Source organism: Numida meleagris, chromosome 1 (assembly GCF_002078875.1).
Source record: "Numida meleagris isolate 19003 breed g44 Domestic line chromosome 1, NumMel1.0, whole genome shotgun sequence".
In the NCBI taxonomy this organism is placed as follows: Eukaryota; Metazoa; Chordata; class Aves; order Galliformes; family Numididae; genus Numida; species Numida meleagris.
Genome location: NC_034409.1, coordinates 125834633 through 125855185, shown reverse-complemented (window position 1 = coordinate 125855185; position 20553 = coordinate 125834633). Strand labels below are relative to the sequence as shown.

General features: G+C 40.2%; 1 protein-coding gene and 1 long non-coding RNA gene across 5 annotated transcripts in view; one reads left to right on the top strand and one right to left on the bottom strand.

Moving 5' to 3' along the window:
* The window catches only part of PRKX (protein kinase, X-linked), a 55801-nt gene extending 51111 nt beyond the window's left edge, over positions 1–4690 (bottom strand). The window contains exon 1 of the mRNA XM_021411201.1: positions 4187–4690. Coding sequence (XP_021266876.1) covers positions 4187–4373 — 187 coding nt within the window. The 5' untranslated portion in view covers positions 4374–4690. The remainder of the gene's footprint in view (positions 1–4186) is intronic.
* The window catches only part of LOC110405660, a 61356-nt gene continuing 54504 nt past the window's right edge, over positions 13702–20553 (top strand). Inside the window, exons 1-3 of one of the 4 annotated variants that reach the window (XR_002443039.1) lie at positions 13702–13819; positions 14155–14222; positions 18774–18878. This is a non-coding gene — a long non-coding RNA (uncharacterized LOC110405660). Of the gene's footprint in view, positions 13820–13934; positions 13983–14154; positions 14223–17804; positions 17842–18773; positions 18879–20553 lie in introns of those variants that run through there. The other 3 variants (XR_002443043.1, XR_002443042.1, XR_002443040.1) reach the window with 3 other exon arrangements.

Genomic DNA, 20553 nt, shown 5'->3' with positions numbered 1-20553 from the left:
TAAATCTCTTTCGCTTGTACTTATTACTCTAGTTTATCTATGTTATTTCTCCACTATGACATAATTAAAAATGTAGTATCTCCAGAGTACACGCGAAGTGTCCAGCTGTAGGCACCAGCGGCTGGAACAGGAATGCTGCCCTTGTTAAAAGCCCAAAAAAACCAAGGATGATTCACTTACTGTTCACAGTCTCTCTCTTTCACAGTCCAGACCTATATATGTTTGGAAACTGATAAACTTAGGCATGGCTGGGCCATGAACTTTTAGCAGTTAAGTTTCAGTGAACATAGCCATGACATCTACATTTTTGCTTCTGTGCAGCATAGTACTACCACAGCCTTGGCACAGATGAGTATTTATCATTTAAGCTCAACCGATTCACAAGTATTTCATTCCACTCTGAACAGCAGTTTCTGAACATACTAAGCTAACACACACAGCTTAACCTCCATTGAAAAGAAAATTAATTCAAATACGAAGGTGGAAAAAAGGCACCTTCATTAGCTCCAAAGGCAGAGTGCTTACCCTCTTCGATAAGATGGGTAGTAAAACAAAAAAAAAAAAAAACCCACAAAACAACCACATACCTGAAAGCTCAAAGCCAGAACTTCAGCCTCCCAGGAAGTAACCTTAAAGAAATGTTCTTCCTGTTCTCAGTGCCAGAAACAAGTCTGCACCCCACTCCTGATGCCTGCCCCAAACTCGTAACTTTACCTTACAGACCAAGTTTTAGGGTACTGCCCCAAAAACCATACTCTAGATTCTGCTCTCAAGGTATTTTCCCAGAGAGCCTACAAATGTCAAAGTCCTGGGATGTTTAGGGGGAGATAAATGCCAATCACTGTGCAAAACTGTGCTTACTCTCTTTTTGCTCTTTCTTCCCTCATAAGGAGTTATTTGCTAAACCAGCCCTTACTTCCAACAGAACTCAGAAAGCAGTACTTCTAAGCTAGCTTGCATTGCACTGGTCACGTTAGCAGAGACCGTAATCTTCTCAGCCTACAGAGGATATAAAAGCCAGCAGCTGTTACCTTCAAAGCAAGAACCACTTCCAACCATGTTTTGTTTTTATTAAGAACTTTATTCCATCCTCCAAGAGGAGGTGCCCAATCCCAAGGACGACCACAGTCTCACAGACAGTAATGTAATTTATTTAGCTTATGTCCTATTCACACACAGCAGCAGGAGCACGGAGCTTACCTCTGGACTACCACTTTCCCGCAGACAGTTTCCAAGGCTGTCCTTTTTCTAACCCTGAGTATATCTACAAGCAACAGTGATCCTCGTAGGGAAGATATCAGAATTTACTATCCTGTCATTTCTGGGTGTCCCGCTCCATGCCACAGCTATCTCCAAATATCTCAGACAGAGCGCACACTGCTTTCGAGCAGGTTGGTCAAAAGACAGTGGCTGTTCTTCTCACAGCAGTCAAGCTGCACAAAAGGCTCTGAGCAGCTGTAGTGAAACTGATTACAGTACATTCATCTCATGTACTTCTGCAAGGAGATCAAATAAAAGGAGGATAACGTAATACTAAGTTAACCACCAACAAAAAGAGTAGATACACTCTTTCAGTACATGTGATATAAACCTAAACTATATTTAACTTATTAAACAGCAACAAAAAAAAACCGAAAAACTTTAAGCCAAGCAAAAACATGCTTCTCAAGCTACAATACGCCTTCAGTAGCTTGCAGCACATTGAACTGTGGGATGCAGGGCAGCACGTCAGGAGGCATGTACAGAGCTGCTGGCCCACACCTCAGCTGCACCACAGCCGTTTTAGGAGGGGACCACATCTTCAAGTTTACAAACTCTGCCACTTGGAGGCTGGTACAGATGTGTTCACTTTCAGTATCACTTTGAGGCTGCCAATTGCTTCCTGGTCAGAAGTGAGATCCCTTCCCTCCTCACAGCCTTGTAACGAGGAATGCAGACATCTCTTAAACCTATTTCAAAACCAATTTAAAATATTTTGACCAGCTCAGCTTCTTGTTTGAGGTAAGACCTCACGTATATGTCTATGAGATAAGACATCACGTCTTACGTTTTGTCTTTTTCTCCAACAAAAAATGCCACAGTCCAGAAGAGAAGCAAATATTCATCTACTCAGTTACAAAAATATGTAAAGGGGAAAAAAAAAAAAAAAGAAAAAGAAAAGAGAGCCGGAAGGGAGAGTGTTCTTCCAGTACTGCCAGTGCCACCAGAAGTAGCTGCCTGCTTCTTTTACATTTTTTTTCCTTCTCTGTCTTTACATCAAGCAGTTTCTCTTTATTGGAATAATAAACTTCCCACTTCCTTAAACGCTAAGGAGCACTTTAAACAAGCTGTGCTGTTTAAAACCGACACTGGGATTATTTCTATGAGGGCTGCTCTGAAAGTAATACCTCTTATTTTATTATGCTGGCCCACAACATCAGAGGCAGATGGTGGTGGTAGGGGAGCAGAGGTTGAATCTTCCTACCAAGATCCCGTTACGTCTTCCTGTTGCACAACAGATGGCAGCAGAGGGGCAGTCTGTCCATATGGTGTCTGACATGGAAGCACGTACAAACCAAAGTTGTGGAACTGAATTTCTCCATGAGGAAAAAATGGCACCCACTGACATTCCTCAATGCTTGATGAATGTTTATGGAGACCAAACAGTGGACGTGAACACAGTGAGGCAATGGATGGTGCATTTCAGCAGCAACAACAGTGGGTTACCTCTGCTGGTACAGATTTTTACAAGCTCAGCACGCAGGCTCTTGCTCACCGCTGGCAAAAATGCACAGCTAATGATGGCAACCGTGTTAAAAAAAATAGTGTTCTGTAGCTGGGAATTTGCTCTATTATGCAGTATTTTTGTGCTCTTAGTATCTGTTGTAACTTCCATGGAAATAAATAGGAAGCATTACTTTTGGAGCAACCTACATAAATTTCTTCATTGGTCTCAGGAACATTTCTGTGACTATTGCATTCTTTAAAAATTAATGTTTTTCCCACAGCCTGAGCTCCACATGAAGTCATAATCCTTGGTGATGACAACTGTATCCACAGCAACCAGCGGTGATGTAACAAACGAGATGAACCACTCCTGGCGGAGGGAAAGCATCACAAACCTTTCTGGCAGACTCTTAGGAATCTCAATTAACGTCTCAATAAAATGCCTGTTGACATTTCAACGTGGAAATATTATCTCATAAAACAACATACTTCAAGAGAAGGTAATGTTGTCTTCACCAGTCACCACACTCCCAGGCCTTTTCAACTCAATTTTAAAGACCTTTTTAAACCACAAATTGCACTAAGAGAGGGTTTAAATCCACCTTATCGACTGAAGAGAGCTGAAGCGAAAGTCGTATCTGCATTAGTTACTAGAATAAATGTATCCAAAATCCCTCCAGAGATCTCTAAAGAACAACATACAACTTCTCTACAGTTGAACCTTCAGATGTTCAAACCACGCACAAAACCATACCCAGCTGTACATGCACAGGGGGCAGATGTTGCACTGATATGAACACAGCGCACATCACCACTGATGCTGGAAGTGTCCGGTTATTAAGTGCCTGCATTTACACCTCAGTGCTGCCGATCACAGGAACCTTTCTGAGCGTGGCAAACGTGGGATGTAACACTGCCTTTCACCAACGTTCGGCTCTAGGGCAAAACACCTCTGCATAAGCATTCAGGCCAGCAGAATGCTGGGACTTTGAAATAAATACACTTAAACGCATTCCGCTAACTTGTTTGATCTCCCACCGGCCCTACGACTGCATTTAAATGACGAATTTCTATCACGACGCAGCCAAACGCAGCTGAACCACCGAAGCAGCTCTGTAGCGGAGGGCGGCCGCGCTGCCCGCAGACTGCCGAGCCGGGCGGAGCGCTCCTCGGCTGCGGAGCCGAATCGCACCTCGCGCCCAACGCGCCGGCACTGCCCGCACCACAATGCCGGGCGACACAACGCGCGCCGCGGACGTGTGCGTGTGTGCGAGGAGGGGGCTGTCCCCAGCGGCACCTGTCGCCCGTTAACGGCCCAAACTCCCGCCCCGCCGCCTCAGAGCGAGCGCTGAGCGCGCGGCAGCGGGCAGAAAGGGGGGAGCGCGGCGACAACGGGAAAGGGACGGAGCGGGGGCCGCGCCCGCCAGGAGCACCTGGGCGGCTCTTTGTTCCTAACCGCTCTCGCCACCCCCGTACTCACCCACGGTGGCCAGCGTCTCCAGGTCCTCCAGCTTGTAGGCGGCGGGCTCGGGCGCCGAGGGCGAGCCGGGGCCGGCGGGGCTGGGGGCCGTGGCGGCGGGCTGAGGAGCGGCCAACCCCGCCGCCGCCGCCGCCTCGCCGCCGCTCTTCGCCCCCATTTTGGCCTTGGCGGCGCTGAAGGCGTCCATGGGGCCGCTCAGCGCATGGAGGGCGGCGGGGCGGAGGCGGACGAGAGGGAGCGGCGGGGACGCAAAGTTTCAGTCTTCAGCAGGCGGCGGGGTGGCTGTGCCCCGGAGCTCGAGCCCGCGCCCGTTGCCACTGCCTCGGAGGGGGCGCGGAGCCCTTCAGCATCACGAGCAGCCGCGCCACCCGCCACCCGCAGCAGGAACCGCCGCGCAGGCAGACAATGGCGAGGGAGAGCCCGGGCGGGCCGAGCTCGGCTACGCTGTGCCGCGCCGTGCCGAGCCGCGCCGCGCGACACGCCGGGCGGAGGGGCGGGGTCTGCCCGCTGCCGCTGCGGCACGGGCCCGCAGAGGGTGGCGGGGCGGGGGCAGGCGCGGCCCCGGCGCTCGGCGGGAGCGCGGAGCTCGGCCCTCGCCGCGGGCGCGGCCCCCTGGAGGCGCCGCCTGGCTGGGTGTCGCGGAACCTCGGCGGTCTGCACTCGGTCCTTGCCGGCCCGAGCCGCGTTCTGCCGCCCCGAGAGGTCCCACGAGCCCCCCCCGCAGAGCTGGTGTCCCCTCTCTTTCCTCCTCGTCCTCTCGAAAAGTTTGAGAGGAGCGGCGGTCTCCTGGCCCACCTGCCTTCGTGCTGTAGGCTCCGGGAAGGCTTTTGCCTGTCCCGAGCGCGTTGGAGAAGCTCAAGCACTCCTCACCCAAGCGCGTCAGAAGGCTTATGCATGATTGTAGCCTCTGTTTTCAAATGGGTAGAGGTATGGCCGCAGACACAACCCCGGTGTTCCCCGCTGCGATTGATACCCCTGCCACTGATACCACCGCGATGAGGTGGTGGGGTATGTCCGCACTTAGCTGGCTGGAAAGGCCCCTCACATAGCACTGACGACTGTAGCTCTGGCCGAGGAGCTGATGATGATTATGCTGAAAGTAGGGGAAAATTAGCGTGCGAGCCAAGTCACTGGGAAGAGGTCATGTCAAAACGGGGGAGGAATTCCTAATTTTTTCCATGCCTTGTTCTGGCCCAGTTCTATGCTGCTTACAGCTCCCACCCCATGCTCCAATGAGTGGAGTGTCTGTAAAGCTGAGTGTAAGGTTACGGAAGTGGCATTTCGCACTTCCTTTGTATTGCATGCGAATGCATGGTCTACTGACTTTGGTGGGGAGCGCATTCAATGATAATGAGAAATAAGTATGTGTGCATACAAAAATGAGCATCAGCATAAAAACTGTTATTACTGGAGAAGAGAAGGCTCCAGGGAGACCTTATTGCGGCCTTCCAGGACTTGAAGGGAGCTTACAATCAGGAGGGGACAGATTTTTACACGGTCTGATAGTGATAGGACAAGAGGGAATGGCTTTAAACTAAAGGTGGAGAGATTTAAGTTAGATGTTAGGAAGAAGTTTTTTCCTCACATCATGCTGAGGTGCTGGCACAGGAAGTAGCTGGCAAACCTGCCCATGGCAGTGTGGTTGGAACTAGATGGTCTTGAAGGGCCCTCCAACCTAAGCAATTTTATGATTCTATACTTATTATATAAGAATTACAAGCTTATATATCTCTTGAATTTTAAAAGATCCCTGTGGTCTTGTTCATAGTTGTGATGCTCACAGAATGTATTATCTATTTTTATCTTTTGGCTTGTTGGCGTAGGGGTTATGACTAATTTGGAAAAATGCTAGGTCATCTCTGCTTCCTGCCAGCCTATGAAACGAATCATCAGTCAAGGAGGATGACATAATTTTTGCTATAAAATTTCAAATTTCCTTACTGTGCTTTTTGAAATATGTTACTTTCCTACCATTGTATTTAATTTCATTTTGCATTATGTATCGTAAGTTTTGTATACAAAAAATTACTGTGATTCATGCCTTGAATGAAATATTTGTATTTCCAAAGATAGGATAGATATATTTCAGGAGTTGGACTCGATGACCCTTATGGATCCCTTCCAACTTGGGATATTGTATGATTCTGTGAAAGATTCCTTAAACTGCAAATTATAAATGTTTTGGTGGACTGTAAATTTAATTTGGTCAGAAGCTGAACAAGCCAACAAGACTCTCTTGGCAAGAACGAAAACATCTTGTTTAAGATAACTGCTTGAAAAATAAACATTTGTACGCTGAAGAAATCTGAATGTACATACAAATATAACTTTGTAGGAAAATGTATGAGCAAATTAGGATCAAGAAGGACTGCCCTAAGTTCAGTCTGTTGAAGATGATCTTCCTGAAACCAGTTTTGTTCTGAAAACAGAGAAATCATTTTGCTCAGATGCTAAAGAATACAGAGAATACCGTATAAAACATATATTTCAAGTCATATTCCTGTTTATAATATAAGCTTTAGTGATTAAATTTCTTGCATTCAGGAATTTTTAACTTCTTTTGAAATCTCCTTCTATAGTTCAATGGTTGGTGGCTTGTCACATAGCTTATAAGGCAAGACCCATTCAAAAAGGCTGTGATTCAGAGAGGTCTGTAAACAGTGTTACCTCCATTGAATTCAGTGTCCATTTTCTTATGATGAAACAGCCTTGTGCTTACTGCCTTGCTAGCCTGGTATCCAAAGCATTTGCTAGCTGTAGTTGTAGCAATCTAATTGCAATGTTTATATTTAATGTCAACATATTATTACTGTGCTTTACCACCTCTGTATAACCTACTTAGAATTTATCTTGCAGCTGCTGATTACTACAATATTTCAGGAAAATAAAATGCTATTCTTTCTACATTTAAAGAGACTGAGAATCAAAACTCATAACTTCATGAATTACAGGTGGAAGTAGAGCTGCCTACTGAGTAACAATAGCAGATATTAAACTTAGCTTCTTCCCCAATGTGGCTGCACTTTGTAGGAAGGTCTGCAGCCCTGTTCTCCTTTTGTCTTTCACTTTTGCCACTGTTTCAAATTAATATGTGAACATTTGGTTGCAGGTACTTGAATAATCTTTGGTTTTCCTTTATAGTTAATGCACAGTACTCATCTTTTTCAGTTTTCTCTCACATGCAGTGGATGCCTTCAGCCAGGTTCTTCTAGCATAAAGCAGAGTTTTATATCGTATGTTTCCATTCCTTTATCTTGTAAGTGTTCACGCAAGACATTAGCTCTATTATAACTTTTTCCTAGAAGTTTCAGATGTTACGGATGATTTTTTCCAAATATAGTGAATACCTTATTAAAAGAGATTTACAAAAAAAAAAAAACAGTGGTTTAATTTTTTCCTCAGCACTCGTGATTTTGAGTGATAGTCTTTTATTTTTTCCTTCCATTTCTGTTGCACAGAGTGTTCTATTCCTTTATAAGTTCAAGAGCTTGAGGAGCCTAAGTTCACAACTGTTAAGTTCAGGAGGTTGAGGTCCCAGGTGTCAACTGTGTTCCTCCATGTTTCCTTTCTTGTACATGTTTTCTAGACTTCAGCTTTCTACACATAGAGCCACACTGGCCAGACAGTGATTCTGTGGGTGATAAGCTACAAACCTACTTCCCATTTCTTTTTTATTTTTATTTTTTCCTTTACAGGAAACCTTTGGAAAGGATTTCAGGAAACTAATGGAAAGGATTCCAGGTTTTCTGCCTGACTATATAAAAATTCATAACAGAGCTCATTGCTTTGTCATTTAGAGAAGACATTGTGATATGCATATCAAACAAATGGATATGATTTAAGCACCGCACTCTTGGTCTTGTGGTTCTCTGTGAAGAGAATCGGTCATTTAAATGTCTCCATGACTGCAGACAAAAGAGTCTCTCCTGTGGTCTGAGCAGGTTTGCATTTGCCTACCTGAAAGCATGCTTTTTCCTCCTCATAAATTTATAATTTTCCTCACAAATCTTGTTAAAGCATATCTTTACCATCACCATCACAGTAAAATGGCTACAAGTTTGTTGTAGAACCTGCCCAAACCTGCAGGGAGGAAGTGAATAAGTCCTTCAGTGATTGCTATTATTAAATAGTTCTGCATCTTCTTTTGTCACATTATGTACAGTGCCTAAAAGCGTGGGACTGATCTGAGGAAGAATAGCTGGTAAAGATAATTAGTACTGCTATGTGTTTTTCATTTGTTTTGTTTTGCTAAAGAAGCTCATGATCAGGCAAGTTCTGTGAAGTAAACAAGCAGGAATTTCGTACAAGAAATCCTTGCCTGTGACAAAGAAAGGGGGAAATTGTGCTGCCCATCTGAAGTAGTTCCTTCAGTGTATGGAAATAAGACCATTTGTATAATGAACAATCACATATTATGCAAATATATCTATGGATTCATATGGCAACTATCACACTTGCATTTTAATATGATTGTGTTTAATTTTTTTTAAAGTGTTTAAATGGTTATGAATCTAGTGTCTCAATCCAAATGAGAATTTAAACACATGAAAAAATAATGCAGTTGCCAACATCCCAAAGTGTGATTTTGTAGCACCTCGCAGAACTGATGCCTGGCTTCAGGAGTACATCAACTTCTCCAGTTGTAACACAGAAGTGTTGTTACTAGGTTGTCTAGACTTCTGCCCAGCCTGAGCAAGTTTGTGCCTATCTTCTGCTGAAACTAGATTGAGATCTGGAAACTCATGTTGCTTTGCCTACGTTTGCTGAGGAACTTTTTGTGTTAAGCATTCTCAATGCATATCTCACGTATATGCAAAACTGCTTCCCTCACCAAATGAAGCTGTGGTCACCTTTTTAGAAACAAAGATGTTGGAAGAATGCTGTTTTATGTTATAAGAGACACTGAAATACCAGTGTGCTGGATAAGTTCTCACAAGCAGATGGGGATATTTTCTTTAGATGGAAGGCAAAATAGAACAGCAATGTACCAGGGTGTCTTTTTGTTCATTCTTTTCCCCAAATTAGTAGTTATGCATATTCCTACTAGTACATTTCATTTGAATACACAGGATAGGATGCTGTTTACAGCAGCCACTCAGCAAATGGAGTATCCAGCAGTTTTGATCTTAATGGTATGAAAGGAGCTCTCATTCTGACCTCCTTCCCTTAAATTACCGGAGGCAATTGCCTGACATATTCTGCATATTAAACATCCCTACTTCACAACCATTCCCTTTTTTGCTATGCCTGTGAGATGAAGTTGTCGGTTCGCTGTTCTGTAGAATGCTGCAGAAGTCTTAGAAATTAAATGTAGTACTAGTTGCATTTATTTATACAATTTATGGTATATAAGTTTAGTGTCTTTTTACAGATGTCAACAAGGTCCTGCAAAGATTACTGTAGAACCATTAAATTCCACAAATGATTAGCTAGTGTGAGCTTTATCAAGCTTTTATAGCAAGACAAGCATTACATGAACTTTATAACATATTAATCGTCAGACAGAGCAATAAGACACACCTTTTGGTACCTGCCTCAGGGAACTAAGCCATCCCATCAAGGAGTCCCCGGTTAGATAGATGTGAACTTTTTGTGCCAGAACTTCTTTTCTCTCTATATGAAACATAATAGTTAAAGGACTTCTAGCGTCAAATATTGTCTTTTCTAAGGCACATACAACTAATGCACGAACAAACTAAATCCTTCAGTTCAGCTTTTTTTTTGAAATTGTTTGGTCCCCTCATATCCACACCTAAGAAGGCTTTTGTGAGGAAAGGGAAAGAACTAAAATTTCCCTCTAGTCACAGGCATCAAAGTGAGATAGATAGTAGGTGTGGGAATCCATTGTATCTTCTTTGATTTAGTGTCAGATTCTCCACTTGTCACAATTTACACTGGCATCAGGCTTGTAAAGGTGTGGTTCTTGCTGAGCTGATAGAAATCCAGGCTGCCAGGGTTTTGTCCTCCTCCCTCTCTCAGATCATCGGTCCCACCCACGCCCTGGTGTGTGCGCTCAGCGTTCCAGCAGCTCCCTGGTGAGCCAGTTCAGGAATTAGTTTGGGCATTTACTTATAAGATTGCTAGGTTTTTAGCCAGATCATTGTCGTGCACAGGCAATGTGTTAGGGCATATCGTGAGCTCTGGGGAATTTAAAACTGCATTTCCATCAAGCTGCTTCAGTTTTATCCTCCGCTTTCTTCTGCTTATGTCATTATGTCCCTCCCATTGCCCCTCAAAAAAGAAATTCAGCACTTTGAATGCTCTGTGGATGTACACAGCTGCAGCTGAAGTTCGTGTTACCCACGAATGGCATTTAGATAGATCTTCATTCAGTCTTCAGGATTAATTGATCACTTCACAGTGCCACTGAGGCTGGCCAAAAAGGAGAAAACAGGGAAAAGATATGGCCAGCTCAGTTAGGATATCAGAATGTCTTGTGTTCTGGATGTATCTGCCCAGCTCAATCAGGAAAGACAGAGTCAGATTTAACCCAGGGCAGCTCCAGGCAAGAGTGTAGCACTATGTCTCTAAGTTGGCTACAGTCTAACAAATGCTATGTAGACATGCTATAAATATTTTTTGTTCAATGGTAAATGTAAGCAAGTCTTGCTATTCTTTTGAAAGCAAAATTCTTGAATGCATGAAAGCTGTTATCTTTAAAAATGGAATGGAATTATGAAAATGACTTTACAAATTGAATCTAGCAACAATAATTATGCCTTTATTGTCCACAACTGATCTCTTCTGCCACAGAGTAGTATATTCTCAGTCTGTTCTCTAACATTCTGTAATTCATTAATTTAATTAAAAGTAATACAATATAAATTCTCTAAATTCATTCTGTAATGCCACACCACTTTAACATTCCAAACTGGTCTGATTTATACCTTTATCTTCACTGCCAGTTAATTTCCTTACAGAAACATGAGCTAAAACAGACAGAAAAATATTAAAAAATATTTCTGCTGATACTCTTACAAACTGATCACCGCTGAAAGTGAAACAATAGATTTTAGATTTCTTAGAATTCATTGTTGTAATCTTACGTATGAAATGAAACTTATATTGTATTTCCCAACTCCTTTTCTGTTGGTCAAATAAATATATTGCCAAACAAATATAGAGTGATATAACTGTGATTCAGTCTTCTGTTTACATTTCAGTTCATGAACTGTTCACTATATGAGTCACTGTAGATTCATTAAACGAAATACTCTAAGTGCCTACCTAATCTCTATACGTTTTAAACAATTGCCTGAATTCTACTAAAACCAATGGAATTAATCAACAAGATGCAATGTTTTAGAGGCTACAGCTGGGTTTCCATTCATAGTTAGGTGCTTTTATGAATGGGAACATATAACAAAAAGCATAAAACTATTCAAGCAATGGAACTGAGAATCTGTTTTTAAATATAAAATGGAAATGCATTCTACTTGGGCATCTTGCTCATTGAACTATGAACTTAAAAAAAAAAAAGCGTTGTGGCTTTTTGGAAAATTCAAGTTAATGTGATTATTACATATTTGAGCAAACCTTAGATTATTTCCAAGCATACATATGCTCACTCCTGAAGAAAGGTAATTTACTGTCCAGGGCTTTATAGTGCATTTAATTTTCACCTGCATCTTTTTTTTTTTTTTTTTTTTTTTTTTTTTTTTTTGTAAAGTAAAAATATGCAAAATAGTCAACATGGCAAAAACATAACACAATAAACATTGCACAAAGCAAAATAGTAACATAGATGAGTTCAGCAGCATAAAAGCCAACCAGTAGCTCATCAATCTTGCAAAATATCTGATTACCTAACTCCTATACTATCTTTAGCAACTGATTTCTGGCCTTTGAGCTGATCTTGTTTCCACTCTTTGTGTTTGTTGAAAAGTAGTGGATCATTTGTCTGGACATCTGGAATGGATCACTGGGTCATAGCTCTGCTAAGGACATGGACTTTTAGAAAGCCGAGGTGTGGTGCACAGCCATTCTGCCTACCAGGTTTTAGACTAATACAATTTTACAAACTTTAGATAGATGAAATTACGATTATTTAATTGAATGTAAAGTCTGTCAGCTGGAATTTAAGCTACCAGCCTTTCAGAAGATAGTTAACTACATTCAACTGATGCACTGTCAGCGCAATTCTCTACATGTTCAAGAAGAATAAATGACATAGTGGCTTGAAGCAGAGGAAAAAATCATTTAGGTAGAAAGTATGCTATAAGTCAGCTAAAAATAAATGTAAGCATTTTCTACTAGCTTTGAGTTTAATATGTCTAGAAATCAGACCATATCCATCATAAGGCATAGAAGCATAATATTATTGTTAAGAAATTCACTTTTTCAAGGCTTATGCCTAGTGTCATGGAAAGTTTCTCAACATATTTATGTCTTTTTGCCATGATTTTTTTTTCTTCATCCACCTGCCTCCTCCTCAGAGCCGCGGGAATATCGTAATGACTGAGGTTTTGTACCAGGTATAACCTACATACTCTTGGCATTTTTTGTTTGTTTTTCTTTTCATTGTCCAAGATGAGTAGATAATATGATTTTGTAAAATAAGACATTATTTTTGTGAACTTCACCTCACAAAAGACAAGAAAAGAGTCTTTAGTTCTGATATCTCTCTCCATTTTTAGTAAACTTCTAAAATGTATTATGTGCTTAATTGTATTTCCTATGATATCTACCTACAAATAAGTGACAACTTTAAGTTGTGTTAAAGTTACTTTGATTGTTGTAACTTAGAATTCAGTTTGAAACATTACCACTGAAATGAACCAAGTCTGCTCTTCAACCATTAACACGGGCAATTCTCGTAACACTTTGAAATGCTGCAGATGGCTCTTGACACATTTGTGGACATTGCTCTGGTGCAGGATGCTCTGCCTGGCTCTGAGTTCTTTCCTGTGTTGGTATATTTGCAGGTAAAAGAGACTGCTGGTAGAAGAAATGCTTGGGAGATTATTCTGCGACTGCAGATAACACTTTTTTTTTTTTTAGTTTCTGTTAACTTTTATAAATGCAATGAGCACTCCTGCTAATGTTGAAAAGGAGAGGAATTTGCCATTGATTTCACTGGGTTCACATTTTGGGTGTGGAGCTGACAGCTAATAAACACACCACAAAGCAAGAAAGAGCTCTCAGTAGTTTCCTTTGGGAATTAACCTTGAGGTTTTGTGTGCAGCCATAGTTTATCTCTTCACAGCCCCAGTCCAGCAAGGCTTCCCAAGGTAGGTGTTGGCACTCAGAACCCTGCTGAACGTGCTGCATGCCTATGTCTAGCTTTCCTTGGGAAGGGAACACAGCAGTCCCTCAGAGCCTCATTTCATGCGGACTATACTGTTTTGCTTAAAAGCATACAGGAGAATAAGGTGATGACTGGCATTACATTTCTTTCATCTGTGCACCCTTAGTATTTTTGTCTTCTTTTATGTGTGTGTATGTGTTATGGAATGTGTCTAATGTATTTTATCAAATAAATCTGCAGTCTGTTTTATCTAATATATATCTGCTCTCCTTTCTTTCCACAGGTATTTAATTCTTCTTACTGTTCTACTCTCAGATGTTCCTGAATGTATCTCCAAACTATTGTTTAGAAATGGAGGGAAAAAAATAGAATATGGGACAGAAGAGGTAAGAATATTATTTCTGTCTTTATTTCAGAAATCAGTCCTTTTCATTTAGTCAAATTGTTTTCATTTTCAACCGTTCTGTTTTCCTTCTTTGTCTTCCCTCTGTGTACCATGGAAGCCCTCTATGTCCCATGGAAGCCATACAGATCTTGTAGGATGAGAAGGTTTGTTTTGATCTTTGGTTACTTCTTGTTTTGTGACTGCTATTCTTCAGATACTTTACTGCCTTAACCACTTTATCAGTGGTGCTACTTTCATGTTCTAAGAAGCTGTTCTCCTCATGTTTATATACTGTGGGTTTCTTATCTGCTTCTGTTTTTGCACACCCTTTCACAGAGAGCCAGGCAGTCTCCTTGCACAGAACAAGGTTCATATCTCCCAATGAGAGTTACAGAGCTGAAAAGGTAATTACCAGAAAATGAACAACAAACCATTTTTTGTACCTTCTCCATTGAAAAGAATACCCAAATTCATTGCATTCAGGGCATCTGCGCTGCCTGTAGTTTATGTAAGCTTTGATTTCTTTAGACTTCAGATGTTAATCTGATTCAAATATAAACTAGAGAATTATGAGATTCTTTTGGAATTGCTTAGCTGGGTTCATCAGTTCTTTTTAGAATCTGAATTTGAACAGCTAGAAGTTGGGGGATATCAAAAAGAAGAAAATTATTATCATTCAGAAAGAAATGCCGGTAAGGGGATATGGAGATTTCACGAAGAAACACTGGTGAAAAGACTGAAGTGCTTCCCTAAAACAGAGTACAAGTTTGAGGGCATTACTACCTGATCAGATGTTCTCCGGTCACCTGTTTCTGACTGAGCACATGCTCTTCAGGTTGAAAAGCCCAAATCAGCTGGACAGTTTGCTGACCATCTTGTTTTTTTGTCAGTGATAGATAGTACCTGACTGTGCCAGCCTATGCCCCCAGTGAATATCAGATAAGATGAATGAAGATCTTAGCAAAAGACATACAGGAAGGTTTTCAGGGGTTAGAAAATCAAAATTTTAAGGTATGGAAATCATATTATGATGGTTTTACAGATAAGAGAGTTAAAAAGCAAAGCTGGAAGATGGAGACATCAAATGTTTCTTCAGATTTTTTTGGTATCCTGTTCTGTTCTATTCTGAGGGGTGGAATAACCTTTATCTGACCATTGATAGATTTTCCTTTTGCTATAAGTATTCAAGAACTTCAGCAACATAGTTTGCTGTTCTACCTAAATTATTTTGTTATTAATGTTTGATTAAAAAAAAAAAAGAGCACAAGGATCATTTGGGCATTTGAGAAGAAATACGAGAATCGTAGAATCATAGAATGGCCTGGCTTGAAAAGGACCTCAAAGATCATTGAGTTTCAACCCCCCTGCTGTGTGCAGGGTTGCCAACCACTAGACCAGGCTGCCCAGAGCCATGTCCAGCCTGGCCTTGAGTGCCTCTAGGGATGGGACATCCACAACCTCCTTGGGCAACCTGTTTCAGTGCATCACCACCCTCTGAGTGAGAAACTTCCTCCTAACATCTAACCTAAACCTCCCCTGTCTTAGTTTAAAACCATTCCCCCTTGTCCTATCGCTATCCACCCATGTAAACAGTTGTTCCCCCTCCTGTTTATATGCTCTCTTAAACAGAATAGTTAGTGATGTTATTTCTGAGACAGCTCAATGAGAACCAATTATCGCTTGATAATTTGAAAAGCATTACTATTGTCTATTTTGCAATATTATAAATATTTCATATCAATCTAATTAGAGCACAGTTTATTTATTAAAGTCAGTGTGGATAGGATGAACATAATGTGACAAATCTGATACTTAGTTTTTTGACATGAAATTTAAAGCTTTAGGCAAGGTTGCAAAAGTTGACAATTTAATGTTCCCAGCTATACTCAGGGATTTCTAGCAGGATAGAATCTTTAATGAATTTTAATGCAATCAGATTACAGATTGAAGTTTTTTTTGGGTTTGGTTTGTTTTTTTTGTTTGTTTTTTGATAACTCTAACACAAAATATATTTCTCAGTTTGGCCTTGTTTCATGAAAGCAGATACGTATATGTTTAAGTTTGAGCTTATTTATGATTTGAAATCTGTAGGAATGAAATAAACGTTTAAGTGCTTTGTTGACTAACAAAAAACTAAGCACGTACTTAATAATAAATGTTTTATTATATTGAAACTCTTACAATTGACACATTTTTTCCAGTTGAAGTGTGAGTACAGTGAAAGAAGAAGAGAAAAAATTACCTTTGATCTCACTGAACCAGAAAATTACATGCAAAGTTCTGTAAGAAGCATTTGAAACAAATCAGGCTGATTCAGCAGAATGAAGCTTGAAACTACATGTTCTTATTACATGTAACACTAATTTTGCTGGGTGTGAAATTTTTTTCTGCTAACCCAAAAGCATGAAATAAGCACACAGAAAAGTACATCTTATAAAATACCACACTGATGATTTCTGAGAGGATAATGATTTGATAGAGAGAAAAGGTGAACTCATGGTGTAGATGTGCTGGAAAATTCACTTTCAAGTATGTCTTTAGTACTCCATTTCTTTCTTTTCCCTTTTTTTCTTTACACTAAATTTTAAATTCACAGAGAAGTAGAAGTATCAAAGTGTAACTACTTATTCCAAGAAAATACGATATTAGCAATGTACTTTTTATTTTTGTACATTTGCTGAAAATATGAAGTCATTTCTTGCCCTCTGAAACCTACAATGTATTTCACAAATAAACAATTAGTAAATGATGCGTCATTGACTCATGTAAATCTCTATTCCTAAGGCAATAAATTATAATATTTTCCAATAATCTATGTGTGTTAGTACTACCTAAAGAATGGCATCCCTCCATATTGTGGAAACACTGTAAGCTATCATTAGAAATGATTATGGATTTAGTATCTGAAAATAGAAGTACAAATATACAAATGTCCTGAAAAAATGTCCATACTCCTTGTATGAAAGTCTGCTGTTCTGAAAAGCGTTTCTGAGGAAGCTGTGCTAATCATTCAAGGAGGGGAGAATAACTTCTCTGAAGTGAAGCCTGGTAAGATTTAAGTTTAAGGGAACTATTTTAAAATGGGGAAAATGTCATGAGCTCCAGAGCCTCTTGAAACCTCTTGCTATAAAATTGTAGAATGGCTTAGACTGAAAGGGACCTCAGTGACCATCTAGTTCCAACTCCCCTGCCATGGGCAAGGCTGCTACCTGCCTGATCAAGCTACTCAGAGCCTCATGCAACCTGGCTTTGAACACCTTCAGGGATGGATCATCCACAGTCTCTCTGTGCAGCCTCTGCTAGGGACTCACTGCCCTCTGAGTAAAGTATTTCTTCCTAACACCTAATCTATATTTCCCCTCTTTTAGTTTAAAGCCATTTCTCTTGTCCATGGGTGTCCAGCCTTTTGGCTTGCCTGGGCCACAGTGAGTGAACAGGAATCATCTTGGGCTGCATACACAAAGGTCACTCCAAATGTAATGCCTCCTATTTATTTCCGTGGAAACTACAGGAGCATGATAGCACTATTTGATAGAGCAAAATCTCAGCTACAAAACATTATTTTCCAACAAAGTCACCACCACTAGATATGCATTTTTGCCAGCAATGAACAAGAGCCTGTGTGCCATGCTTGTAAAAATCTGCACCAGTGGAGGTGACCCACTGTCCCTGTTGCCAACTACTGAGACACAACACCCACCGCCTCACTGTCCTCACATCCACTGTTTAGTCTCCATCAATGTTCAGCAAGAGTCAGTGAATATCAACAGGTGACATTTTTTCCACATGGGGGAAATTCAGTTCCACACCTTTCCTTCATATGCACTTCATCTCAGACACCATTTTGTCACAGTGCCCCTCTGTTGTCATCTATTGCATGGCAACAAAATGTAATGGAATGTTGATGGGAAGGTTCAACCTCTACTGCCATACCACCACCATCTGCCTCTGACATAGTGCTTTAAAACAGCAGACTTTACTTTCAGAGTAGCCCTCATAAAATATATAATACAGTTCATGCATGTAAGTAACAAAACTTATTTTAATCTTCGTTATTTTTATTTTAAAAAAAAGCAACAAAAACACAGAACTAGTGGGACACTTGACCTTGCTTTTGTGAAACTAATGTATCAAGCTGGTTCGACGGCAGTGGCTGCAATTCTCAGTGAGTTCTCGAATCTCATCAGAGATTTTTGATGAAATTTTATTCCTCTGGTACTTTACCCTTGAAAATAGTTGTTCACAAATGTACATACTGCCAAAAAGCAATGACATGAATAAGGTGTGATTGTGATTTCTATTGGTGTCTATTTATCTTTTCTCAGTAAAGTTTCATATCATTACAATAAGAAAGTGTTCATATTCAGTGTTTTATGAGCATTTTTTTGTGTTGCTTCAAAAACAGCTCAAAATATTAAGTCACTATTTTATTCTTAATTTTTGCTTTTGTAACATTTAATAAAGAACACAGAGTAACCTAGCATTTCTGCAGTTTCTCTCAGCATTTGTTTTTATCTAGGTTTATGCTAATGATAATCAGACATTTTTTCTGAGTTGTTGTTTTATCTGACACATGGAACTTTAGATCTAGGTAAGTGTTAGAATCAGAATTTATATTGCCATATTCCAGTTTGAAAAAAAATGTTTCAAATTTAGGCCAACTTTTGCTTAAAGGTCTAGCATTTTTCTTATAGAGACACATTCAAAAACTGCATGAGTACCTCTGTAAGAGTTACGCTTTACACTCTCAGAAGCATACAGTGTAAAATGCTAGGCAGTATCTTGCATTCTCTTTTAGTAATCTCATCTAAATTGAGTGTTTTCACTGTTTAAATTTTGAAAATAGTATAAGCTCATTTATTCAAGTTATAATTTAATTTCTGTGAATGCAGGGGGCTTACCTGTTTTATTTTTACACTCTGCAAAATTTTCCTTATTTCTGCCTTAAAAACTAGGTTATTTCTATGCTGAGAGAAGGAGAAGAACCAGAACTGCCACAGTACCAAAACCAGAGTTGCAGAGCCCAGTGCACTGAGTGGAGAACTGGTAGTCATCTCTGGGTGAGTAGAGAGGAGGCAAAGGGAAGTGGGGGGTGGGCAAAGCCAACACTTAACCTTTGATAAGTACATGAAGAGTACAGAAGGTCAAGACAGAAATACAGGTGCATGATCACCCCAGCTATTGGAATTAAATGGGACTCAGGCCACGTTAAGCAACCCTCAGCTGGTTGTTTCTTCTGTCCCAGCCCCTTCTATTTGTTCCCTCATTTGTACAACCACTCTGAACTGTCCTAGCAAAGTAATTGGGCTGCAATCTGATGTAAAAGGAAAAGCCGCATCCATTGCTTGGTTTGAGTCACCACATAGCTGCAAAAACAGCTCTCTCAGCAAAGTGGAAGAGGCAATCAGGAAGAGAGGATGTGCATGACCCATGTACGAAGGTGTTGCAGTTGAAGAAACCTGCAAAAAGTGCTGATCTGTTGTTGTCAAACTATTTTTTGCCAATGCTTCACTACAGAATGAATTCACAAAATGGTTTGTCCTCAGTCGAGCTATCATCAAAACTGTTTTATGATACCATCATTCTTAGCAAAAAAACGTTACCTTTGCTTATCTACCTTTGCTTGTTTATGGTACTGTAGACAAAATCTGATTCATCAAAATTAATGAGAATAGTCAGAAAAGACACAAAGATAGTGAAACTTGTCTTAAGTGACTTTTAAATTACTTTGGACTGCTTTCACAGTTGACTCTTAAACTGTAGTCTGTGACAATACAGTCCATGAGTAGATTCCAAGTATTTTCTCTTGTATTCTTGTAGTGCATTACGTACCTTTTATAACATAGGTATGTCTTTTCATCTTTCTTTTTCTTCTTTTTCTTTTGGCCTTATCCTCTCACGTATTTGGGAAGAATCCATCTTCATATAGTTAAAAAAATGACATTCCAATGTCTATTTGTTTTGATGTAATCTATTACAGCAGTCTCTCATCAGAGCCAAGTTCAACACAAAATCCTACCAATCTTGACTTCCTTTTATCATTCCTAATTATTTACTATCCTCCTCTGGGACATATTGCCACAAATGTTGGACAGGTCCCTGTATTAGGTACATCAACAGTTATTATCAAAGTGTTCCTATCCTTTCTGAATTTCGACTTTTTTTAAAAAAACTGTTTCCATTATTTCACATCTCTCTTTTTCCTGTCTCTAACAGTTTTTTTCCTTTCTTCTGTAACTGCATCTCACCATTTATAATATAAAGTTTGTGAAGTCTTTCATGCTTGTAAGTTTGAAGACTAAATCCTGCACTACTCTAAAATACATCTGAATTTGCCTGTGTTAGCTTTTGCTCTTCCTAGAAATGCATTTTTATTTCTTTGCATTTCTCCCTATATTTCATATGCTTCATAATTCTGGAATTCAGTGTTCTTTGAATCTCTGTCTTCTTTTTGTGGTTTGGTTGCCTATGAACAGTTCTCTGTCTTGTTAATTTTCACTTCTGTAGAACATGTTTCTACATGTTCCTGGCATATTTTTCTCATTCTTCCTCACTGCTGTCTTGCTGTTTGCTGTTTTATATTAATTTCAGCTTCTGTAGCAGCAGTTCAATCTTGTATGTGTCTTTAAAAATGTATTGATCCCCAGTGATTCAATTTTTTTGTTGTTATTTTACAGGAATATAAATATTTACCAGATTTCCTATGCCATTATTCTTCTTTTTCCTTGTCACTAT